The 26,397-nt window shown below is 30.4% G+C and overlaps 3 protein-coding genes across 3 annotated transcripts; 1 reads left to right on the forward strand and 2 right to left on the reverse strand.

Annotated features, from left to right (window-relative positions):
• Positions 1-5,983: 5,983 nt before the first annotated feature.
• LOC129909405 (dual specificity protein phosphatase 19) lies at positions 5,984-6,457 on the reverse strand. Its single transcript, XM_055986492.1, has one exon. The coding sequence runs from the start codon at positions 6,455-6,457 to the stop codon at positions 5,984-5,986; it is 474 nt and encodes a 157-aa protein (XP_055842467.1).
• Positions 6,430-14,628, reverse strand: LOC129911303 (tRNA pseudouridine synthase-like 1). Its single transcript, XM_055989047.1, has 6 exons — positions 14,542-14,628; positions 14,360-14,485; positions 13,987-14,298; positions 7,047-7,155; positions 6,839-6,988; positions 6,430-6,782 (listed from the first exon to the last, which is right to left on the reverse strand). The coding sequence occupies exons 1-6, from the start codon at positions 14,586-14,588 to the stop codon at positions 6,522-6,524; spliced, it is 1,005 nt and encodes a 334-aa protein (XP_055845022.1). The 5' UTR covers positions 14,589-14,628; the 3' UTR covers positions 6,430-6,521.
• A 791-nt stretch (positions 14,629-15,419) lies between these two features.
• Positions 15,420-22,115, forward strand: LOC129911599 (mitochondrial carrier homolog 2). The gene is made up of 7 exons (XM_055989440.1): positions 15,420-15,762; positions 15,828-15,912; positions 15,988-16,189; positions 21,075-21,393; positions 21,453-21,520; positions 21,573-21,683; positions 21,739-22,115. The coding sequence occupies exons 1-7, from the start codon at positions 15,631-15,633 to the stop codon at positions 21,815-21,817; spliced, it is 996 nt and encodes a 331-aa protein (XP_055845415.1). The 5' UTR covers positions 15,420-15,630; the 3' UTR covers positions 21,818-22,115.
• Positions 22,116-26,397: the final 4,282 nt, after the last annotated feature.

Here is a 26,397-nt window from a genome sequence, read left to right on the forward strand (position 1 = left end):
ACCCGAAGGAAAAAGGCTGTAACTTTCAAAATCACTCAAAAGCTTTCAAAGGATAAATAAATAGAATCTAAAACATTATTATTCTGCATTTATTTTCAAACTTGAGAATGCCAAAGCGATTATTCTATAGAATTTGATATCAGAAATTAAGAGCCAGATCAATCTTCCCAATATCACTCGAAAGTTCGAAACTCACTCAAAAATAGTAATTTTTTGGCTTTTTTTTTTATTGTTTAGTACATCAATATCGTTCCTATAATTTAATGCAATCTCTGACAGTGAACAGATGAAGTTGGTGATTGAATTTTGACGTGCTGGATACTTAAGTCCCATAAACTACTCAAAAGCACTAGAATTTGCATTTTCGGGATCAATAAACAAAAAGTTCAGTTCATTTCTTACCATAACATCGTCAAAAACTATTTTAACCCAAACGCGTTCCCCATCTGATGCTTAATTGTTGCATGCTTTTCACATCGTAAACCTTAAAAAAGGCTTCAATCCTTATTTCATTATTAAACCCGTTGAAGTTAAATCTGCGAAAAACGGAGCGTTCACGAAATGTCAATTTAGAAAGATATTAAGATTATCTGGCGTTAATGGTTAATAAGGAAATAAATTTCATAGACGATTTTAAGAAATTTTTGATATTTAAAACCGTCATAAAATCTACAACAAAGCCGATTTCATTTCACCAAATACTAAACAATACATAATATTTCGATCCAAGAAATGAATTAGACAAGTCCTCGATACTTTCACCTTTAACCAATGTTCTTAAAATAACTGTTTCTCTATCGTCAGTTAATTTCATCTTTTTTTAAACAATTTCTCTCTCTATCTCTCTATTTCTCTCTCTCTCTCACATCATTACCATCATCAAATAAAAATTAAAGAAAAAAAACTATTAAATTTGGCAACTTTTTTGGGACATGAAAGATTCAAAATTATTCGACAATCATTTTCACTTAAAAACAATAAACTCACCAACAGCAAAGCAAAAAAAAAAAAAATAACCAACATAATACATAAATCACAGTCCTTCATTTCCCCTCACTATATCCCCGTCCTGCCCCTTAAAGCCCTTCCATTCTTCCAACATCAGCAAAATAAAAATCCTCCAAAAAATCTACTTTTTGAAAAGTAAAATAAATAAATAAAAATAATAAAATAAAATAAAAAAAAAAAAAACTTTAACTGAACTGATTTATGCAAGTAACTATGTATCTTTTTCTAATGTATATTTATATTTTTTTATACACATTCCAATGTGAATTTTTGGTCTATCCAAAGTAAACTAGTAACATTAAATAAAAAAAAGAAAAAAACAAAATAAACAAAAAAGGAACGAAACCAAAACCAAAAAAATAGAGCAACAACAACAATGACAACAACAACAAAAAAACGCAAAATAAATAAAATTAAAAGAAAACTTAATTCAAATAAAAAAAAGATCTAGTTATATAGAATAAATATTAAAAAATTGTTAGTTTCTTGTTTAAATAAATATTTAAAAAAACAAAAAAAAAACTTATACATATACAAAATGAAAATAATTGCCAAAAAAAAAAAATTAAATTATAATACAAAAATGTAGTAAAGTAAAAATTTAATATAATAAAAATAATAAATTTAACGTCTATAACGATATATGTAATACAAAAATAAAAAACAACAACAACAAAACTGAATGTTACAAAATACAACCAAAATATTTAAGTAAAACATTTTTATTAAACAAAAAAAACAAAAACATAGGAATTAACAGAAAGAAAAAAATAGTTTTTCACACGTTTCGGAAACCATGTGCCAAAATTTAAATTTAAAATTACAAAAAATAGAAAGAAAAAACAAAATAATAAGGAATAACATACAAAATATTTTTTTTTATATAAATTCTAGTTATACTCTCGATTTTTATTAATACAAATTATATAATAAATATATATATATACATATATATTTCTATATATTCAAAATTAGTATTACATAAATCAAAATTTGAAGAAAAAAAAAATTAAAAATAAGACAAACAAAAAATTTAACAAAACACATTTTTTACAAAATTCAATGTACTAAGTATGTATATGTTATGAATAAGAGCAAAAAAATTGAACAACTAAATCAAAATAAAAGTTTAAAAAAAAAATGTTTATTAGAATGAATGTCTTAGAAAAGTTTTGAAAAGAAAAAGTAATGCCAACTTCTTGTGTCAAAAACCAAATAAAAACAAAATATTAATTAATCTTTAAGTTTTAACTACAAATAAAAATATGTGTCAAGTTTTTAGAAAATAGCCATAATTGTTTTGCTTAACTATAAAAATAATGGCTATGCTTCATTCATGGGCATTATTTTTCGTATCAATTAATATTAAAATTGGCAAAAAATATGTTTTTTATGCAGGTATTAAAAACTTTTCTGAATGTGGCTCGAGTTACCATTGAATTACCCATTGTAACAAATGTTTTCACAACAAATTTTCTAATAATTTATTGGTAACCGACAACTTCTTCTATGTTTAAAAAACAAAACAAAAAAAAATATTGAAAACAATAAAATGCTAAGAAAGGAAATGGAAATGAAAAATGTTAATTTAATTAAAATTAGAAACAAAAAAAAAAATATAATCAAATTTTTAAAAGTTATTATTGGCAAAACAAAAAATTGCCTATAAGAAAATTTTATATATTAAAATAAATATATATATATTGAAAATATTGTATAGTATAAATGAACTATTTCTTAAAATAATTTTACCTAAACATTAAAAAAAAAAAACAAACAAAACAAATATTGTAAATGTTATCAAAAAAAAAAAATAAGTACACAAACAAAAAAATAAACAAACCAAAAATATAATTTAAGGACTAAATTGTTCCGTAGGATCTAAACATAAACAATATTATCATTGACTCTGAAGAAATATCAAAAAACAAAATAAATTTAATGTTTTCTACGATTAATTTATAAAAAAGAAAAAAAAAACACAAAACTAAATCAAATGGCCAAATTTTGAAATAATCTTCCTCACAAACTAAAGGCTTGCATCTAACTCTTTTTGTAGTCTTACAAACGGTAATAGACTGGTTTAAGTTAAGTTTTTAATTTCAAAAAAAAAAAAAAATTAAAAACAGATATCTAAATATTTTTTCTCTTTCCTATAAAACCATTCAAAATAGAAATATAAAATTCCTATAAATAGCATGCTTGTTTGAACAATTTTACTGCAAAATATTTAAACAAAAAAATTTGGCCAAAAACTGCAAATAGACCATATATACCTAGTTTTTTTTTATCAAAAAAAATCACCACTGAAAAAAATAAAAATCCAATGAACTCAAAAATGCATTTATTGAAAATAACTACAATTAATTTAGAACAAAAAAAAAAAATTAAAATGATACAAACAATTCAATACAAAAGACAACAACAACAAAAATAAAATAATAATTATGTAAGTATTATGTTGATACCAACAAATATATAGAAAACAAATTTGTTCTTCCATTTTTATTCAGGTTAAAAGTTTTACCCCAAAGTATTATAAGATTTCTTTTTTTTTTGTCGAAGAAAATATTTATTTGTATTTATTATTATATTATTAAAATAACTTGTTAATAATTGTTTTTATTTTTAATTTTTATACATAAATGAAAATATTAATTAAAAACAACAACAAAAAATAAATAAATACAAAACCGATGAAGTTGAAGAAAAAATTGTAAATTTATAAAAATAAAAATAACAAACAAACAAAAATAAAACAAAACTAATTTACTATTACATTAACAACTTAATTAACACATCGAAGAGTACGAATTTATAATCCAAAAACAAAAACAAGTAATTCAAAACAAACAGAAATAATTAAGTATTATTATACAGATACACAAAACACACACACACACATTACAATCAAAATGAAAAAAAAAAATAACATAAAATGATTAAAATTACTATTAATGATAATAACAATAAAAGTGAAAATGAAAACAACCTCAGAAAAATTAATAAATAAATATGGTTTTATTTTTTTCACACCGAGGACCGATTTAAGGCGATAATATATTAGCTTAGTATTTGGAAGAGATCTAACACACAAATTTGTCTGAAATGCAGAAGTGCGTAAAAGCTGTTATACAGATTTTGTTTAATAAATTCCACCTTGATTAAGACCTAAGAAAAATCTGAATCGGGATAGAGACTTCGGTAAACACGCAATTTTTCACTCTTAAATAAAAATAGAAAATAATACGGAAATATTTTTGTTTACTTCAAATAAGACATAAAAAACATATCTGATAGCCTAAGCAACTACAAAAAATTTCCCTGGTTAAAAAAAAATGATGAAACGTCAACATAAAAGTGTTAAAAATCCAACAAAAGCAATTTATATGTTGAAACAGATTAATTTTCTTTCATTGTCAGCTAAATTTCCATAAAATTGGTTATTCTCGAACTACTACCTTTTTATACAAATATGGGTCACTGTAGCGTATGCGTAACTTTTTTTTCTATTCTATTTTTTGGGTCGAAATCACTTGATGGCCTATGAAAATCCATTTAATATTCTACCAAATGTTCTCTTACTTTTCATCTAGCCAATTCGTACCTTCACCATCATCGTAGTCAACTGAACCTCGATCTTATTGATAAATATGATGAAGCTAGTTGGCTCAATGCAATATCCTTTATTAACCCTGGCAAACTTTTATTCAATTGTGTAACTGAATTTTAAACACTGCACTCACAAAAGATTGCATTCTTTTACAACCCTGGTGCTGGTAAGCCTCATATCTTGTAAAAAGCTTTTAAAGTTAAAAAAAAAAGTTGTTAATTCTAAATATAGGGTGTTTTCATAAACGCCTGCCTAACTTAGGCCTGCCTTAGACGTGTTCATAAAGTCATATCTGCGATCGGACTAACTTAGTCCAACTACAGTACTGCTGTTCATTTATGTCGTCAACGTCGGGCAGATTGCGCAGCCAAAATTTTATGGCTGCGAACTCCCGAAGAGGTTTATTTGGTTCATGATGAGTGGTGCAAAAAGAGTTTTTCTTTTTTTGAACACCCTAATTAAAAATATTTTTTTCCGTCGATAATTCGTTTCAAATGTGAACCACTCGTTTTTTGTTCATTCCGCTATTAAAAGTGGAAGAAAATATGTATTTTTTTGCGCCACCCTTATGTAACACGGTTTAAAAACTTTCCGTGTTATTAAAAACAATATTTTCGGGAGCTGAAAAGGAAATATTTTTTTGCTTATTAAACAAAACTCATTCGGTCTTCTTTTTGTATATTTTTTTCTAACGTTTATGAAAACTCAGTGACTGCTTAAAATTGTACTTTCGCAGGCCTGCAAACATTCTACAGAATTTGTTTGTTCATTAATGCAACAAAGCAGAAAGACGATTGAACAAACGTAGATTTCCGACGTTTATGAAAACCCATACTCTTTAAACTAAAAGCTTCGGATCTAGAAGCTCAATTTGTTGAAACATTTTAATATAAAATTCGATTTTCGTCATTTTGATAGCAACTTTACATGGTAACTGGTATCAGTAAAACCCATCAGTAAAAATTGTAACATCAGGAATCTGAAATATTTTACTCATGAGCGTTTATAAGACGAAATGCATCGGTTCTTTTTGAAAAAATTAGCGGAAATACGTTTTCAATTTATTTCATCAAAATTTGCCTCAAAATAAAAGATTAAAGTATTCAAAATAGCAAAAAAAATGTTTCCTCATGGATTTTGCTGATAGCTATAACTCAGCCCTTATTACACAGTAACTATTGTGATGAAAATGAAATACGATAAGATTTAGAAATAAATCATTAGTTTAAATTGAGAAAAATCGAACAACTTTCTACTTCAGAAATTGTGCTTTAGTGTAAATATTAGAAAAAACATTGTTTATTAGAACTAGTTATTTTTACATTAACAAACTTAAAATTAAATACAACAACATAAAATTACTTATCTCTTCAAATCTTTCAACTGTTTTAAAAATCCTGCATTAGGTTGAATGCACTCTCTCTTTGACTTAACTAAATTGTAAGCATCTTGAAAATCATAGTCACATTTTATGATCAAATATCCTATAACTAAACTAGCAGACCGTGAGACTCCTGCATTGCAATGCACCAGAACTCTTCCTCCAACTTGGCGAGCTTCATCCATAAATTCACATGCTAAAGGAAGAATTTCCTGATTTAAATCCGTTTCTGGCAAATCCAAGCATTCAATAAATGTCTTTACCAAGTCAACTTCAATTGGAGGACTTGGTATTCCAATACTCAAAATATGTGTTATGTTGTATTTGTTAATGTTGTCAACATTCACAGAATCTTGAGAACCGAGATATAAGAAATCTTCCAAAATGCATGCTGGAATGAGGTCGGGTTTTGTGTCTACAACAAAACCAAATGAATTTTCTTCTAATAGTTGCATGTGCCTGTGGCCATCGGAGGAAGATTCGATGTATTTGCTTCCGCTAGCTGTAGTAATTGTAGTGTTAGTTGGCTTGAGCTTGTTTTTCTTGGACTTCAGTTGTTCCAGTAGACTCATATTGGGAGGTTGTTTCGTTTACAGCTTCTTTAAAAATTAAATCAGATTCGTCATAATGAACTTTGCAGAGATAAAGACCAAACGGAGGAGCCATCACACACTTAGGATGCCATGATTCTTTGGAAGGGATAGTAAGCATTTCATAAACATCCTTCAATTGAATTCTATGGCAGGCTAGGGACACTAAGCATCCCACTATTCGGCGAACCTGAAAAAGTACTCTGCTGGAAATGGATTCATTACTTTTCTCGTATCAATACTTGCCTGTTTGTATAGGAATGATCTTCCAGAAATTTCCAAATCCCAGTAATTGTACAAAGATTCAGCACGAGTTGCGTCTGGATGAACTGCCAGAGATCTACCGGGGTACACTTTGATATCAGAAATCGATCGAATACTGAACATTGGTCCTTTCTGGAAACGAATTCTTAGAATTATTCTGGGACAAGACGAACCATTTTTAATGACTTACATCAATCTTTTGTTTACTGGAAGCGGTGCTCATGAAAGTACGAAAATCATGTCGTCCCTTGAAGAGATTTGCTCCTTCTTTAAACTTTTCGATGTCGAAATTATGATCCCTGAAATGAAGCCATCAAATTAGATTTCATATTCTAAAGCCTGAACTACAAAGAAACACAAAGTGAAAAAAATACAAAATAGTTTTTAATTTTTAAATAATACACAGGTAAAATAGTACATAAAATCAACAAATAAAAAAAATTGTTACACTCATGAAACTTGGCAAATAGGTTGCATTTGGGATGAGAACCAAGGATAAAAAAGTCTATACAAAAAGTTGGGTGGAAGGGTGTTTTTTCGCGGACAAGAGGGAGGGGGTGAAGGTCAAAAATGTAGAGACAAAAATTGTTTGTGGAATATCATCACATGACACATGTTTTTAAGGTTATTTTTGATGCTGAATCTTATGACATAAAAATAAAGTCAATAGTTCTAAAAAAAAGTTATTTCTGATTAAAAACAAGGGTGTTTGTTTTTGACTTCAACAGGTAAAAATTACACTGGCCAACAATTTTCAACTTTTTAAAATTTTCCAGAAAGATTTATATCTAATTTTATAGATTTGGGTTCAGTTAGCTCAAAAATCATATTGGTTTCTTTCTAACAGCTCTAGTTTTTCAAATATTTAATTTTTCATATTTTGTACTAATTTTAAATTTATGCTTATTTTAACTGTTTGTTAACATTTTCCAGAAAATTGTTTGTCGAACCTAACGCATTTGGGTTCACTAAGTCTAAAAATCACACTGGTTGCTTTCTAGGAGCTCACGGTTAATTTTTTAAACTTGGTGAAAAGAACTAAGAATCTAAAGAGTCTACAAAATTATCTTGAGTGAAAGGGTGTTTTTTTTAAGAAATGATGAAATTCGGAACAAGAAAATACCAGAAAAACTGGGGAAAAAATGTTACACCAATGAAAATTGATACAAATGTTTCATTTATAACAGAAACCAAGAATCTAAGTAGTCTTTAAAATTTTTTTGCGATAAGTCTGATAAAATCAATGGTACATAAGGTACGCTTAAGAAATTTATTAAAAATATGGTCTTTCCCATGGGAACTACTAATAAAATTAGTCCAAACATTTTTTTCATGTGAAAGGGTGTTTTTTTTTTAGGTGTAGAGAAAATGTGGGTATATTGGAAGAAAGTAAGTAATAATAGTGGTGGGGTGGATGCACTTATTTCCGAACTGCTCCAGTAGCCGAACACTTTTTTTGTGTTTATTTGAATGAAAATATAGTTTAAGCTAAATTTTATAATTTTATGTATTAGTTTAGACAGTTATTAATTAATTTTTATTGAATTTTTTTTAAATAGGAAGCCAATTTTTATGAGTTTCATGTTCGCGAACTTCACTTTTTGGAACTAGGCGACAGCTATAAATTTATTTTATATATATATTTTATTTTAATACTCATATTTAAACAAAAAAAATAATTATTCATATTTCAATGCAATGCATTTCTCCCCCGTATACAACCCACATCATGCAGCCGGCTGATGTTGGAGCTTTTAAAGGGCTCAAGAGTCACTGCCGAGCTTCAATTTGGGAATGGACCAGTTTAAAACGCAACGAACGTTAAAACGTGACAAAAACAAACTTCTGGGGACTGTTGTGCACGTTCTAGAAAATAAAGACCGTTTTGGTTTTATACAAAATGCATGACGCAGCAGTGGCGTAACTAGCTCTTTGGGGGCCCTGTATCCACATTTTCTTGGAGGCCCCCTTCATATCCAAGACTTGGATACAGCCTTAAGCCTTAACAACATTCATTGGTTCGAAAAGTGAAAATTTGAAGTAACCCAGACCCAAATGCAATGCTGAAACCTCGATTTTGCAGCTGGATTAGTTTTCTACAAAATCGGGAATGTAAGCGATTCATATCGGCATAGATTATTTCAAAATCTGCCAAAAAAATTTTAAAAATTTGCAAGACACCAAAATCCTTGTTAAATTTAACCCATCGAAATATGTAAACGTTGACTTTAAAGTAAGATTCTGGATTTGAAATTCTTATATAATTACTTCTACCAACTCATTAAAAGAGCGCTTCGTTATGTTCCTGCTTTTATTTCTGAAAACATGTCTCACTTCCATGAGACATGTCTCATGAGAAACTTTTAATGAGACATTTCTCATGAGACATGTCCAATGAAAAATGTCTCATGATAAATGTCTCATGATAAATGTCTCATGATAAATGTCTCATGATAAATGTCTCATGATAAATGTTTCATGATAAATGTCTCATGATAAATGTTTCATGATAAATGTCTCATGATAAATGTCTCTAGATAAATGTTTCATGATAAATGTCTCATGATAAATGTCTCTAGATAAATGTCTCATGATAAATGTCTCCTGATAAATGTCTCTAGATAAATGTCGCTAGATAAATGTCGCTAGATATATGTCTCTAGAAAAATGTCTCTAGATAAATGTCTCTAGATAAATGTGGATAGATAAATCTGGATAGAAAAATGTGGATAGATAAATGTCGATAGATAAATGTCGATAGATAAATGTCGATAGATAAATGTCCCTAGATAAATGTCTCTAGATAAATGTCTCTAGATAAATGTGGATAGATAAATGTGGATAGATAAATGTGGATAGATAAATGTGGATCGATAAATGTCGATAGATAAATGTGGATCGATAAATGTCGATAGATAAATGTGGATAGATAAATGTCGAGAGATAAATGTGGATAGATAAATGTGGATAGATAAATGTGGATAGATAAATGTGGATCGATAAATGTCGATAGATAAATGTGGATCGATAAATGTGGATCGATAAATGTGGATAGATAAATGTCGATAGATAAATGTGGATAGATAAATGTCGATAGATAAATGTCGATAGATATATGTCGATAGATAAATGTGGATAGATAAATGTGGATAGATAAATGTGGATAGATAAATGTGGATAGATAAATGTGGATAGATAAATGTGGATAGATAAATGTCTCTAGATAAATGTCGCTAGATAAATGTCGCTAGATATATGTCTCTAGAAAAATGTCTCTAGATAAATGTGGATAGATAAATGTGGATAGAAAAATGTGGATAGATAAATGTGGATAGATAAATGTGGATAGATAAATGTCGATAGATAAATGTCGATAGATAAATGTGGATAGATAAATGTCTCTAGATAAATGTCTCTAGATAAATGTGGATAGATAAATGTGGATAGATAAATGTGGATCGATAAATGTCGATAGATAAATAGATAGATAAATGTCTCTAGATAAATGTCTCTAGATAAATGTGGATAGATAAATGTGGATAGATAAATGTGGATCGATAAATGTCGATAGATAAATGTGGATCGATAAATGTGGATAGATAAATGTGGATCGATAAATGTCGATAGATAAATGTGGATCGATAAATGTCTATAGATAAATGTGGATAGATAAATGTGGATAGATAAATGTGGATAGATAAATGTGGATCGATAAATGTCGATAGATAAATGTGGATAGATAAATGTGGATAGATAAATGTGGATCGATAAATGTCGATAGATAAATGTGGATCGATAAATGTCTATAGATAAATGTGGATAGATAAATGTGGATCGATAAATGTCGATAGATAAATGTCCCTAGATAAATGTCGCTAGATTAATGTCGCTAGATATATGTCTCTAGAAAAATGTCTCTAGATAAATGTCTCTAGATAAATGTGGATAGATAAATGTGGATAGAAAAATGTGGATAGATAAATGTGGATAGATAAATGTCGATAGATAAATGTCGATAGATAAATGTGGATAGATAAATGTCTCTAGATAAATGTCTCTAGATAAATGTGGATAGATAAATGTGGATCGATAAATGTCGATAGATAAATGTGGATCAATAAATGTGGATAGATAAATGTGGATAGATAAATGTGGATAGATAAATGTGGATAGATAAATGTCGATAGATAAATGTCGATAGATAAATGTCGATAGATAAATGTCGATAGATAAATGTCGATAGATAAATGTCGATAGATAAATGTCTCTAGATAAATGTGGATAGATAAATGTGGATAGATAAATGTCGATAGATAAATGTCGATAGATAAATGTCGATAGATAAATGTGGATAGATAAATGTGGATAGATAAATGTGGATAGATAAATGTCGATAGATAAATGTCGATAGATAAATGTGGATCGATAAATGTCTATAGATAAATGTGGATAGATAAATGTGGATCGATAAATGTTGATAGATAAATGTGGATCGATAAATGTCTATAGATAAATGTGGATAGATAAATGTGGATCGATAAATGTCGATAGATAAATGATAGATAAATGTCTCTAGATAAATTTGGATAGATAAATGTGGATCGATAAATGTGGATAGATAAATGTGGATCGATAAATGTCGATAGATAAATGTCGATAGATAAATGTGGATCGATAAATGTTGATAGATAAATGTCTATAGATAAATGTGGATAGATAATGTGGATCGATAAATGTCGATAGATAAATGTCGATTGATAAATGTCGATAGATAAATGTCTGTAGATAAATGTCGATAGATAAATGTCGATAGATAAATGTCTCATGATAAATGTCTCGAGAGAAATATCTCGAGAGAAATGTCTCGAGAGAAATTTCTCGAGAGAAATGTCTCGAGAGAAATTTCTCGAGAGAAAAGTCTCGATAGAAATGTCTCATGATAAATGTCGCTAGATAAATGTGGATAGATAAATGTCGATAGATAAATGTCGATAGATAAATGTCGATAGATATATGTCGATAGATAAATGTCGATAGATAAATGTGGATCGATAAATGTGGATCGATAAATTGGATAGATAATTGTCGATAGATAAATGTGGATAGATAAATGTCGATAGATAAATGTCGATAGATAAATGTCGATAGATATATGTCGATAGATAAATGTCGATAGATAAATGTGGATAGATAAATGTGGATAGATAAATGTCGATAGATAAATGTCGATAGATAAATGTGGATAGATAAATGTCGATAGATAAATGTCGATAGATAAATGTGGATAGATAAATGTGGATAGATAAATGTCGATAGATAAATGTCGCTTGATAAATGTCTCTAGAAAAATGTCTCTAGACAAATGTCTCTAGACAAATGTCTCTAGACAAATGTCGATAGATAAATGTCGATAGATAAATGTGGATAGATAAATGTCTCTAGATAAATGTCTCTAGATAAATGTCTCTAGACAAATGTCTCTAGATAAATGTCGATAGATAAATGTGGATAGATAAATGTGGATAGATAAATGTCGATAGATAAATGTCGCTTGATAAATGTCTCTAGAAAAATGTCTCTAGACAAATGTCTCTAGACAAATGCCTCTAGACAAATGTCTCCAGACAAATGTCGATAGATAAATGTGGATAGATAAATGTGGATAGATAAATGTCGATAGATGAATGTCGATAGATAAATGTGGATAGATAAATGTCGATAGATAAATGTCGATAGATAAATGTGGATAGATAAATGTGGATAGATAAATGTTGATAGATAAATGTCGCTTGATAAATGTCTCTAGAAAAATGTCTCTAGACAAATGTCTCTAGACAAATGTCTCTAGACAAATGTCGATAGATAAATGTCGATAGATAAATGTGGATAGATAAATGTCTCTAGATAAATGTCTCTAGATAAATGTCTCTAGACAAATGTCTCTAGATAAATGTCGATAGATAAATGTGGATAGATAAATGTGGATAGATAAATGTCGACATATCCCTCGTCTATCGAGACATTTTCCATGAGACATATCCCATGAGACATTTTTCATGAGACATATCCCATGAGACATATCCCATGAGACATGTCTCATGAGACATATCCCATGAGACATGTCCCATGATTTACACTTACCGGTGCCAGGAGCTGAATATTGTGAGTGGTGTGTGGCCCTATTTGTAGCAAAATATGATCATCCCGCAGAAATATTTAATTCTATTTACTTTTTTGTTTTTGTTAAGTAGTAAGTACACTCCGCCCCTGGGTGTGGTGGTCTTGATAGACAAAGTCAAATTGGTAGGGTTTTCAGAGCCATCCTTTTCTAGTTTTGTGGACCCTCCAGAACTTTTTTATTTATAAAGATTAATTACGAGTAAATAAAATTTTAAACTTAGTAATAAAGTAGGTACGATAATCGGAAGTAGGCCTAAATTGATTTGGGGTAATTCGACCCTCCAATACCCCTCCTCCCCGTTTCCTATTTGGTTTATAAACACATATGTATGGAACATTTTTGTTTACCTTGAAGGTTTCATATTTTTGTTATAAAAGAGTTTTTATCTAAATAATAGCAGAAAATTGTTAAAATTTATGGTGTTCGGAATAAGGCACCTAGTGTTCGGCTTCTGGTGAAAACGACATGCTTTCGGTTTTTATATTTTTATAATACATAAAACCTTTGTACTCATTGACACAATCTTATTTTTTTATAATATGGTATTCTTACACCTTTCGTAAAAAATATTTTAATATTTTTTCTTCAATAAATAATTTTTTATACCGTTTTTACTTTTGAATTTCCGTTAACTGTTCGGGTATAAGTGCCCAACCCTATTGAAATTCAGCAATTAACTTACTTTTCAGATTAGAAACAAGAATCTAAAGTGTCTATATTTCCATAAATATCATGGATAAAAGGGTGTTTTTTTTATTCAAAACAAAAATGATGGGCCACCCTTATGAAATTTGGTTAAAACATTGAATTTGGGATAGAAAGCAAGAATAAAGATTTTTCATAAACAAAATTTAGGTAAAAAGGTGTTTTTTCTAAGAAACAGTAAAATCTGTAATTGGTCCCAAAAAGCCAATGATACATTTTATTAATAGGAGTTCGTCAAACTTACTGTATAAAGTAACACCTTTTGTACTCATCCACTGGAATGAAGTTCTGATAGTTTCTATTTTTCAGAATAGCTCCGATGGGTTCATCTTTAGCTACAGCCAATCGATACAAATAAGTTCGACCTTTGGCTTGATAGCGACAATGGAATGTGTCCGGAACGAGCCTAGTGCTATTGACACGTATTGGAAGATCGTGTTTATCTAGAGTTCGATTTAAGACACCTGTCATAACATCCACTTTGTAGGGTTGCCCATCGTGGCGTTCTAGATCGACGTGGATTGATGATTGCAAAGCATGGACTCCCGAATCTGTTCTAGAATGTGTATTCAAATTAAATGACAGTGGACGCGTTGGTGTTATGAATATTAATTTACCGACTGGAAAGATGTGTATTTATAGGATTGATTGGCCGGAATACTTTTAATGCTAGTTCTAAACAGCCTTGAATTGTTGAGGTGTCTATTCGTGGTACTCCTTTATAGACGACTTTTTGAATGCCACTATACGAAAATACATTAGATTTATTATTTAGGAATGTAGAAAATTGGTTACCTGCCTGAATCTTGTACCAATATAGGAAATATTTAATAAATATCTGTTCATTGTTTTATAACTTTTTAATAAAAATTAAAGGAAAATGAGGAAGAGCAAAAAATAAACACCGGCTGTCACAGAACTGTCAAGTGTCAGAAATTTTGTGATTGAGAAGCTCTGACATATTTGACAACCTCAGTACAGTACGGAATAAAATTTCATCTTTCATTTTTGTAAGGGCCCCTACGCAGTAGGTCTGTTTAGGTAGGGTAGAGTTGCCTATTTTCGGCCGTCTCCAGTTTCCGGCCACATTTTGGAAAATCGTTATAACTATTGATTTCATAAGGTTTATTCCAAAATGTTGCTCTTATGCTGTTCTCTTATTTGTTAGAAAAGTATACGAGCGAAAATTTGGGATAAACCCCTCTGAAATCCCTAGTTATAACGATTTTTCAAAAGGTGGCCGGAAACTGGAGACGGCCGAAAATAGGCAACTCTATCCTACTCCCCATAAACAAATTTGAGAATAAAATGTGAGTGACAAAAGAGTGAAATTTCTGCAAATAATCTAGTGAGGTAATAATAGCCTGTTTAACTTGAGCCCAATATTTGTCCTGCCAAATTCGCACCCGTGTGCCGACAGAGGGTTAAACATATTTGAACCTTAAACGAGTGATAAACCTCAGCTTTACTACCGATTTCAGAAGATAAAAGTCGCTGATCCATGGATTAAATATTTGTACAACTGGCCCTAGGCAATGTAGACTTTTCTGCTGCTGCAAATTTTTTTTACAACATTTTTTACTCTCTGCACGTGTTCATTTACCAAAACAAATTCTCTCCTCGTAACCTGAACGCAAATGAAAACATTCAAAACCAAATACAAGAAATAATTTGACATTTCACCTTGTCAAAAGAAATTTAGGAAAAAAGATTTCTGTGATTCAGAAAAATTGTCCCAGGCCGGTTGAAGTTAAAAAGATTATCTTCTCCAAAAAAACACCTCACAGGAATCACAAAATCAAAATTTTAATCACAGTTCCATCACTCCAGCCTTACCAATACCCAGCTGCCATTTAAACTCATTGAAATCATCAACAATTCCAACAAAATGGATCTAAACGACTCAACACAAACAATGAATGACCACGAAAAGGAGGTTAACGATTGGATTCGTTTTGGTTTGAGATTAGGTGTTAGTGCAGCTCTGCATCCATTAGAATACTCCAAAGTTCTTATTCAAGTTGAGTTGATTATGATTTTCGTGAAAATCTTCTTATAACCTGATTTTTTTGTTGTTTCTTTTAGCTTGGCTATGAACCAATTTCTCCTCGACCAGGAACATCACTTCTAGGCAAACCCATTATGTTCCTACCGAACATATTCGAATATGGTGAGTGCCAAAAACATTCCAATTAGATCGTATTGACATTTCATTTGTAATTGGGGGAAAATCAAAACAATTTAGCGGGTTACATAAGACGAATGGATGGCTTCTTTGGAATGTATCGCGGTTTGACACCCAAATTGGTTGGGTCTATTGTGGGAATGATTTGTAGTGAGAAAGTCGCTAACGAACTTGGTCTCCCAGCTGAGAAAAATGATGAATCTTTATCAGAGCTTTCTGTCGACTCGAAATGGCAGGAAGGATCTGTTTCTGATGAAGAACTGTAAGTGCTTACGGCTTCTTTTTTGAAAAAAAAAATTATCTACCTAATTTAATCAAATTCAATCCTAAGTAGGCTTGAGGTAGGCTGTCCATTTGGGACCTTACTAAAAAGAGAAAATTTTGATCTCGTCTCGAACCGTCAAAAAAAGATAAAAAAGAGAGCAATTGATAAAAAAACCAACGTAACATAAACAATACAAATATATTTTTCCTAAGCAGTTATAAGTAGGGGACCTAGGATACAGGACAGATACAAATTTTTTTATTTTATTTTTTTTTTTTTTCAAAGAAAAAACGCGTCCACCTCCTTAGTTATTGTCTTTTAAATAAATAAATAACATCTTTAGACAAGTAAATTTTGAAATCACTTCGCAAAAGTTCCTTTTTTTGGAATATTTGGTTTAAAAAAAAAAAAACTTAACATAAACCCAAACCTCACATCCACGCAGTGGAGTGGGGTGGAGTGGAGTGCAGGAGAGTACTAATTAACATTTCGTCGCCCTAGTGTGGCCAATCACGAATCTAGCTGGACAAAATTAATAACTCGCGTTAAATCGACTTTTTTTCTAAACAGTTTTAAACAAATGAATGTGAATAGATAAAATTCTATAAAAAAGAAAGATTTTTTAAAAAGAAATCTAAATTTCTGCAAAAAGTGGGTCAAAATAGTGATGAAGAAAATGCATTTTTGAATTTATGTTTCCGTAAACATATTCTATGATTGGATATACTTAATTATTTAAAAAAACGCTTGAAAAATCTCAATAAATAAAAACTCTATTGCTATTCACGAAAAAAGAGAGTCAGAATAATTAGCTTTTATTAAGAAAAAGAACTTTTACACACGTTTTTGACAGGTGACATACATGATTTATTTTCTCAATATCATGCTTTAAATTAAAATTTTAGCAATGATTTTAATTAAATATGCTTCACAATCATAAAAAATGGTATCACTTTTAAAAATATCTGCAGATACCTAATTTAAAAAAGTAACTCCTTTTTGTGCGATGCAAGCTTGAAACATAAGGGCCTATTAAAAACAGCTGTGTTTATATTACCTTCGATGTTTTTCAAGCTAATAATTCTCTAAATTTCTTCGTGACCCTATTTCTGGCCTTTTACACTTGCTTGCTTTTTGCATTGAACTTCTTTAAAATGTACCGACAGAAAAGCATCATTCATCAATGATAATGCCTCATTAGTTGAAAATTCCAGTGGTTTAGTGGTTCCAGAGAATCAGAACTTAATCTTTTATACATTTTGATCCTTCACTCAAAGAACATTTCGATAAATCCTTTCCGGTATTATTGGAATATGCTTTTTCAATTTTGCGGAGAGCGATTCTACTGATTTTAACTATTTTCTAATGGATAGGTGCACTTAGGAGACTTTTAATCCGTTTGTTATATTTTTCCCTTTTTTTTAGTTTTTAAAAATTCTATTCTACTTTTGTTTCACTATCTACTGTTTTTGTTTATTTAGTTATCAATCACATACCTAATATTGGTCAAGCAAAATGAAATTCATGTTTAAAGAGCGGTCCAAAGTGTCTTCCACCTTTTTTGTCTTTTTTTTCGCTTAACTTGAAGCACAAACCTTTTATATATGTTTTAATTTTTATTTACTGTCAAAAATGTTCCAAAGATGATACCTGCTCATTAAAAGATAAAAAAAAACTGTCTTTTCGATCTTATTTGGCAGTTTTGACACTTTTTTCGAGAATTTGTTTTTTTGAAAATCTTGACTTCATTTTGAAAAGTGAAAAAAGTTGTATGGCGGTCGAGAAAACGCGAGACATGTAAATAGCTAATCTTTAGGCCAACACTCCACAATACATTAATTAATTAATTTCAGACCGGAAAAATGCGGAAAAATTAACTTTACCTCTAATTGAAAAACAAAGATATTTTATTTTTGCACTTCCTAGCCTTCTTACAGAATTTATTTTTTTTTAAATAGTTGCAATGGTAATTAATAAATAAAAATTATAATACTTTACCTCCAAATGTAGATTAACAATTAAAAAAAACAATTACAACAAAAAAACTACCACAGCGTTTTTAATCGTCAACCAAACTCAAGCGAAAAATAGAAGGGGTATTCACGATCCGATGCAACTGGTCTTGTATCATTGCAAAAGTGCGAAAGTGTAAAATCTTACAACACTACAACAACAAAATATACGGATTAAAATTTTACAACAGTCTTGCACTTTTGCTATACCCTAGACCTATTGCAAAATAAAAATACAATAGAGTAAAATTATTTTTGACAGATGGGAGGTCACCGTCGTCGCGTCGCCCATGATAAACAGTTTGTCTTTTTTATTCTGTTCATTATGGTTGTCGGCTTGTCGGTACTCATGTCCCGTAATTTATTTTCATTTGATGTATAATAATTTGTGAAAATTAATTAACCCGAACAAAACAAAGAATTAAATTATAAAAAATGGAAAAAAAGAAGAAGCAACAGTGAAGGAACAACCCTGTTAAAAAAAAACATCATGGATTTCATTCATGCATCAATATTTACTATAGATAAGAAAAGGGGCGTTCACGATCTATTGTAAAAAAATAAAATTTTACATTTTTACTAGGCCTGTTGCACCAGATCGTGAATACCCCTTCTAGGGGGAATACTTTGTATTATCTCCATTCAACTGTTGACAAGAACCAACTTTCAAGCTTAGCTTACGCTAATCCGAGATGAAAACAAAAAAACCAAACATGAATTACAGTTACCCATTGTATTGAGAAGCTCAACTCATGATTAAAAATCATGTGGCTAAACTTTTTTTTTTCTATTTTGTCTAGTCAGATTGGCGAATTACCACACTGTGCCTAGTATTGAACTGCCGTATACGCCAAATTGCATTTTTTGAACTAGGTATGCAGTCTTATGTTTTCGAGGTTGCTCTTTTCAAATCTGTTATCCGTTTTTTGAGAATTGTTTTGACGTACGCCTAAAATCAAAAAATGCCAGCGGTTAGTTCTTTCGCAATAATCTTCCGAACATTTAAATGCGATGTAAATAAAATGTAAAAATGGCGTATACGGCACTTCAATACTAGGGCTTTGTATATAAAATCTATAGTACTATCATGAAAAAAAACAGCGCCACCAAAAAAGTAAGCTAGCGAACGAACTAAAAAATATGTCAAATTTCAAACAGAAATGTATATCTCATCTTCTTACTCCCATTATTAATTCGATCTAAGCGCCCTCGCAACCACTCAGGTAACGAACAAACTAAAAAATTGTACTTCATGATAGTACTATAGATTTTATATACAAAGTACTAGGGCGACGATTTGCTTAACAAATATTCTAAGTCGTCTTAATCGGCTTTTAACCATTCAATATTTTCTATCGACAATTTGCTATGCTATTTTTTACAATCAGAATTCACACCACAGCGCAGAGTAAAATTTTGCAAAATGACAATAAACATTTATTAAAGTTGTTGAAAAGTACCTAGATAAATTAATTGAAATAAACAAAAATGAAGTTTAAAGACAAAGAGAACAAACTCTAAAATCCATGTAGAAAAAGAAAATGGAAAACAAAAAACAGAACTCTTTAAAATTTAAATCACCTTAACGGTGAGTGGCCAGAGTTGAAACAAATTTTAAGATGGAAGACAGGTAATCGTATATCGTAACACACTGTACAAACTATGGAGGGGATGTAATGATGTAAATAAAAAAAAAACTGAAAAGAGGACATTTGAAAAATAGAGAACAAAAAAAAAGAATTTAATGAAAAAAGAGATTGTAGAAAAGATCAGAGTTGAAAAATAGAACGTGTTCTCTTTAAAAGAGATGTTCTGGAAACCCTAGCTTGAGGTCTTGTTTATACATTTTTTGCCTATCTTTTCTGCGACACACACTGGGGCAGAATGCCCTTAAAAGTGGTATCAAATCAGCCGTCTGAGAGCAAGTTTTAAAACTCGCCCTCAGACCACGCCCACTAAACGGCTGTATTTTTCAGCCCTATTAGGAATTACAATAACTTCTTTTATGAGTTTTGAGGCTTGGATCTATCCACCACGTTTCTTAGCTGAGACGGGTGCTTTACAGAATGCAACAGATGTGCTAAGCCACCTTTCATTAGTATTAAAAAATCTTTCCTCGATCCTGCAAGCTTTTTGCCACCGTGTTTTGATCATTATTATCATAACCTCAATTTCGCTACTTGCAGTGCTTTTCGTATTTTTTAATTAGTTCTTCTCTTAAGAAACTGAACTGTTCTTTTATGATAATTCTCCCTAAAGCTCCTCATTATAGAAATAAGTTAACTTCTAGTAAAATAATGTACCTATTTGAAGAAAGTAATAAAATAATGAAAAAAAAATGTCACCAAGAGGCACCACACAAAAAACGAAGTATTACACAATGTTCAGAAAACGAACACGATTTTTTTACAGAAATACAAAAAACACAACACACAGATTTAAATGAAACAAAAAGTATTCTGTTTTCTAATCTTAAGAATTTAGAGCTCGAAAAAAAACTCCTCAGGCGTTCACTTGAGAAAAATTTCAACTCCAGTGACGACTATAAATAAGGATTCGCAACAGAATCAAGTTGAACATAAATCAACCTAAAATATTTCTTTGAAGAAACTGGCTATAAATATTGCTAAGCCCTTCACAATCTATTCTTCTATTAACAGTATTGTCTGTATGTAACATTTCCATTAACATTCTTTTACTGTAATGTTTTTCGATCTGTAAAATATCTACGTCTGTGAAATCTTATGTCCCTCATCAAAACAATGCAAAGCTAAAATTTATAAACAAGACCTCAAGCCCACTTAGGAATGAATTTGAATTTAAAAAAAGGTCACGAAGAGAGGAAAATTTTTGTATTCTTTTTTTTTTAGCTATTTACAATTCAAGACAGCTCTCAAACGAGACGTCGTTCTTAGTGTCAGTGGGTTAATTGTCTCCCATCCATTCCATGTGATCTCTGTTCGAATGATGGCTCAGTTCATTGGCAAAGAATCAGTTTACCGGTCGATTTTTGGTTCCATCAAAGAGATCTTCCGAACTGAAGGTATTTCTGGTTTCTTCTCGGGACTTGTTCCGAAAATGCTTTGCGATGTAGCTTGTTTAGTTTTGACCAGCTCAACTGTTTACATGGTTAGCAAGTATCTGGTCAAAGATAAAATCTCAAGAACTTATTGCGCTGGAGGAACTCAGGTAATTCTGTTTGTTTTTATACCTATAGAGCCCAGAGATTAACGGCTTCTTTTTTCCAGTTTATCTTTGCAAGCATCCTGTATCCTTTGCAAGTTGTGTCCACTTGCATGGTTGTCACAGGATCAAGGTAAAATACCCAAACCCATTGGAACACATTATTATTTGGCTTGTTTTTTCAGATTAATGGCTGGTCGTCCACCAGTTATGCCTGAATACGCCGGCTGGAGGGACTGTTGGAATGATTTACAGACTCGTGGTGAGCTTAAACGAGGAAGCTCAGTCTTTTGGAGGTAAACATTTGTTCTATTAGATACCCGAATTTCTTAATAAACATTTCTTTTCCAGATATGTTGGTTCGTCTAATTTAAATAGACGTCCAGGCAACAGCATGGTACCACTGCCAGCTCTATCCAAGTACAACTGATAACAACAACAACAATGTGTTGCATTTAATGAAATTGTTGATTTGAATAGTTTCGTTCCAAAATGAAACACGGGAAACTATTCAATAATTTATTTTAACTTTTTTTCTCCTATCCTTTCAAAAAAAAATTCAACTCCCAGCGAAGCATTTGGTCGGTTCTCATTCGAAGAACAGCGACAATTTATTGATTGACTTTGTTCCTTTATTTTTTTTTTTAGTTCTTGGCAATGGCATCATTGTCATTGTATGAACCACGTTTGTCTCGTTGAATAAATTGTAAAGAAACTAGAAATGATAATGGCTGTTTTTGAATTTATAAGTTTTTGGGAGAAAAATATGATTCTTCAAGAAAATGCTTTTGCATTGAATCGAAAGAAATGGAAACCGAATTTCTTCTTCGATTAAGCAATATGCTTATCAGTTGTTTGTCTTTTTCTCTTGACTTTTCAGACATCCAGTCGTGTGTTTCTCTTTATTTTCAAAAGAGTCTAAACTCTAAAGTAGCCACTAGAGTCTAGACGCTAAAATCCTTGTACTGATTTTGTAGCAACCATACAACGGTTGTTTGATGTGGTTGTGAGATTCAAACGGCTATCCCGATATCGCATGGTCGAACGATTTTGAATGCCATCTTCCGGTTACCGAAGATTATTGCTGGGAAATTGTTTCATGTGTAAGCTTTCTACAACAAAAAGGAGAATGCCCAAGAAAACTATCATCGATTCAAATAAGACCTACATATGTGGCTTGAAAGGGCATTAATCGTAAATAACAAATGTGCAATTTTTTTCTCAAGAATTCATCGCCGGAACTAACTATAATGATTCTTAAGTTTAAACTATAGTTCAAACTACTATTAGAACATTGCCACCTCCCAAAGGGACAGGGCTATAAACTGCAGACCCACAGCCATAATGTGGGTATGGGTGGTAAAATAAAATCATTGGTATCTTGGATGGGTCTTTGATATGGATGTGCATAAGGACCTCCTAAATTCATGCACACCCTAGTGCTTATTCCAAAATAAAGTGTATTAAAAGTACAGTTTTTAAATATTCTAGTTTTTTATACTCGAACTTTGGAAGAATAATGCTTTATAAATTACTGCTAGATCAGACGGGGAGAAACATTTATCGCATTGTGGTGGTGGTGGTTTGCAATGCATATGCCGAGAATGGAAAAATGCCCGCGCGCTCGCCGGTCGTTGAAGCACAGCCAAAACATAGCCGTTTAGCGGAAAAATTCGACTGCACACTGTAAAAACCTCGATTTAATCCGGAGTACTCCAAAGTATTAAAAGTTCTCCGTATTAAATGTTTTACCCTTTTAAGGCATGGAGGCACAAACTACAAAAAGTGCAAAAATAAGTACTAAAAAGGGTACCTTCTCTCAATAAAGTAAAGGAAAACAAGATTAAGTGAAGGACTGAGGGAACTACATCAAAAGTTGAGTGGATTAGAAGTTCGAGATTAATTATAAAAATGAAAAAGAGAGATAGAACCGAGCCCTGGGACAGATCAGCATTTATTTTTGCCGGTTTCAGACTTAAATCCATCCAAAACGACTTGTATTGAAAGTAAATGTTATAGGTATATTATTGAAAGGTCACTAAATAATAATTAAACTACTTGTATTGAAAGGTTCTTGGTCCTTCCTTTTAAAATGTTTTTTTTTTTCTTCCCGTCTCTTATAATCTCGTTTTTTAAGAATCCCATATCATTTATTTATCCCCCTTTTAGAGGCTGAACTTGTCGTTTATAAAAATAATCACACGATTTAAAAAAAAAAATAAAACAACAAGCTAAATTGATAAAGCACGGTTGTGATAACTTAAACTACTATAAATTGCTTAAAACTCAAATATATCTTAGCAACAGTCTTCACTTTTCTTAATATTGAATAATTGCTAATGTTTTTGAAGATTTTAAATTGGTGAGTTTCTTAAAACCAAAATGTATGCGAACTCAGTTTCCTATGAGTTTTAAAAAATTGTTTACCTACTTTGTATCTCTACTTCTTTTTTCTTTAAAAAGTATGCTACTTTCTTTGTGGCCAATTAAACTGCAGAGACAATTATCACAATAGATCAATGGACTTGATAAGTTGGTCAGTGATATGAATTTTATATTAACTTTTTATTTTTCAAAAAAAAAAAAAGTACGCATACGCCACAGTGGCTCATATAATAAATTATTTAGTATACATATTGAGGATGAAAATGTACACAAAAATACATTAATTTTCATTTATGTATGAGAAATTAAAAAAAAATGCAAAATTTATTTTAAAAGTTACTTAATCTAATGTAAAAAACAACTTTTTGACTTGACAAATTTTTCAAAAATATTTTTTTAAATATTTTAACTGTTTTTAAAACGGTTAGTACCTACATTAGTTTAACATTTTCAAAATGTTTTTTTTTTTTTTTAAGGTTTGCGTACAAAGTAGCACAATTTTATTTATCGAAATATGTATTTGAACTGTATTCGGGGAAAATCTTTCCTAATATCACACTGGTCAACAAAATTTAACTTTTTTTTTGCCACAAGAACCAAAATATACTTTTCTAGTAGTTTTTGGGGTGCTGAATCCGAATCTGAAGTCAAAAAAATTTGATTGGCCTCCGTTTTTTAAATATTACCGTTATAAAATGCTAAAAAACGTCATTTTGGCTGTTTTCGAGATTCTGTTTTTATGTGGGGTAATTCATTATAAACAAATTTGTAACGGTTATTATAACAACATATATTCTTCTTTCAAAAACTGTTTAAATTTTCCCGATATCTCTTTTATTGGTCGAGATATCTTAGGTTTCATTTAATAAGCCAAAGAGAAACTAAACGTAATCTAAAGTATAAGTCACTGGTCACATAACTTTTGCCACAAGAACCAAAATATTCTTTTCTGAAGGTTTTTGAGTTGCTGAACTCAAATCCGCAATCGAAAAAATTCTATTAGCCTCCGTTCTTGAAATATAACCGTTATAAAAAAACCCTTTTTTTGCATTTTATAACGGTAATATTTCAATAGAATTTTTCTCATTGTGGATTCGAGTTCAGCAACCCAAAAACCTTCAGAAAAGTATATTTTGATTCTTGTGGCAAAAAAAAGTGTAATTTGGTTGGCCAGTGTTGTTTCTGATTCAAAGACAGCTACTTAAATTTTAAATATCTCGGGAAATAAAAGAGATATCGGAAAGATTTAAACATTTTTTGAAAGAATAAAACTAGCTCTTATAGGCAACGTTACAAATTTATTTATAATGAATTACTCCACATAAAAACATAACCTCGAAAACAGCTGAAATTACGTTTTTTGACATTTTATAACGGTAATATTTCAAAAACGAAGGCCAATCAAACTTTTCTGTCTTCAGATTCGGATTCAGCACCCCAAAAACTACTAGAAAAGTATATTTTGGTTCTTGTGGCAAAAACCTTGTTGACCAGCGTAATTGTTTTGAGTAAAACATAAAAGAAATAAATTGCACGACTGGGGTCGCACGTACTTGTTCTTATGCTTAAAGTAACTATAATGTTAAAGCTTTTTATTCAAGAAATTAAAAATTTGATATTTTGAAGAAATTTCATAAGTAGTATAAAAAAATTAAATCTGTTTTTATAATTAATTAAACTCCGTTTTAAATTATCTTAAAAAAAAAAAACAAATATGCCATTTTATTTCTTGTATAAAAAGGTATTTTTAGAAAAATTTTTTCGAAAATTGTAGGAGCCGTTTTTTTAAAAAATAGTTTTTTATATATAAAAATTTTTTAACATTTTTCAAAAAAAAAGTTGGGATGCCATTTTGAAGAAATAATTAATTTACACATTAAAACTAAATTTCAAAATTTTTCATTAATCCGTTTTCAAAAAATTGATTTTTCAAAAAAAAAATTTGAAATATTTTTTAAAAAACCAAAAATGCGTTTTTTGAAAATTTTCTAAAATTTTAATATTATCTTTACTTACACACTTTTGTATAAAAATTTTCATTTGAATCGGGTTAATGTTGTACGAGATATTCAGAAACGAAAAAAACCGTTCTATGACAGGTACCGTTAATAACGGTACAAAAAATATTTTTTTTATTTAAAAAGTTGGCTCTTATGTGTTGTACTACACACAAAAATTTTAATCAAAATCGTTAGGGCCGTTTTTGAAAAAAATTAACTTTTCTATTTCCGTTATATGGCAGGTACCCTTAGTTTTGGTCATAAAAAAAAATTTCAATTTCCCCTCTAGGGAATCACCAAAAACTGCTAACTACCAAGTTTGAAGAAAATCACTTCACTCGTTTAGGCTGCAGCTCCAGACAGAGACAGACAGACAGACAGACAGACAGACAGAATTGCCGGACCCACTTTTTCGGCATTCTCCATCATCGTAATGTCATGTAAAATTGTTATCTCGAGTTCGATTTTTTTTACGAATCCTAAACTTGCCCTATAGTACCTACATATATCGCAAGTAAAAAGTGGAAGTCCTTTATAACCTGGGAAATCTGTATGCTTATTGTAAAATGAATCTCATACAAATAATGCTAAGATATCTGTTAATGCCGATTATATCAAACTCTTG

The sequence above is a fragment of the Episyrphus balteatus genome, chromosome 2 (genome assembly GCF_945859705.1).
Source record: "Episyrphus balteatus chromosome 2, idEpiBalt1.1, whole genome shotgun sequence".
NCBI lineage: Eukaryota > Metazoa > Arthropoda > Insecta > Diptera > Syrphidae > Episyrphus > Episyrphus balteatus.

Coding starts and splice junctions, on each gene's coding strand:
- LOC129909405 (XM_055986492.1), bottom strand. CDS start 6,457: ATGCAACTATTAGAAGAAAATTCATTTGGTTTTGTTGTAGACACAAAA.
- LOC129911303 (XM_055989047.1), bottom strand. CDS start 14,588: ATGAACAGATATTTATTAAATATTTCCTATATTGGTACAAGATTCAG. Junction 14,299..14,359: donor AATACACATCTTTCCAGTCG/GTAAATTAATAT, acceptor TACACATTCTAG/AACAGATTCGGGAGTCCATG. Junction 7,156..13,986: donor AAAAGGTGTTACTTTATACA/GTAAGTTTGACG, acceptor GCTTCATTTCAG/GGATCATAATTTCGACATCG.
- LOC129911599 (XM_055989440.1), top strand. CDS start 15,631: ATGGATCTAAACGACTCAACACAAACAATGAATGACCACGAAAAGGAG. Junction 15,913..15,987: donor ACCGAACATATTCGAATATG/GTGAGTGCCAAA, acceptor AAAACAATTTAG/CGGGTTACATAAGACGAATG. Junction 16,190..21,074: donor TCTGTTTCTGATGAAGAACT/GTAAGTGCTTAC, acceptor TTTTTTTTTTAG/CTATTTACAATTCAAGACAG.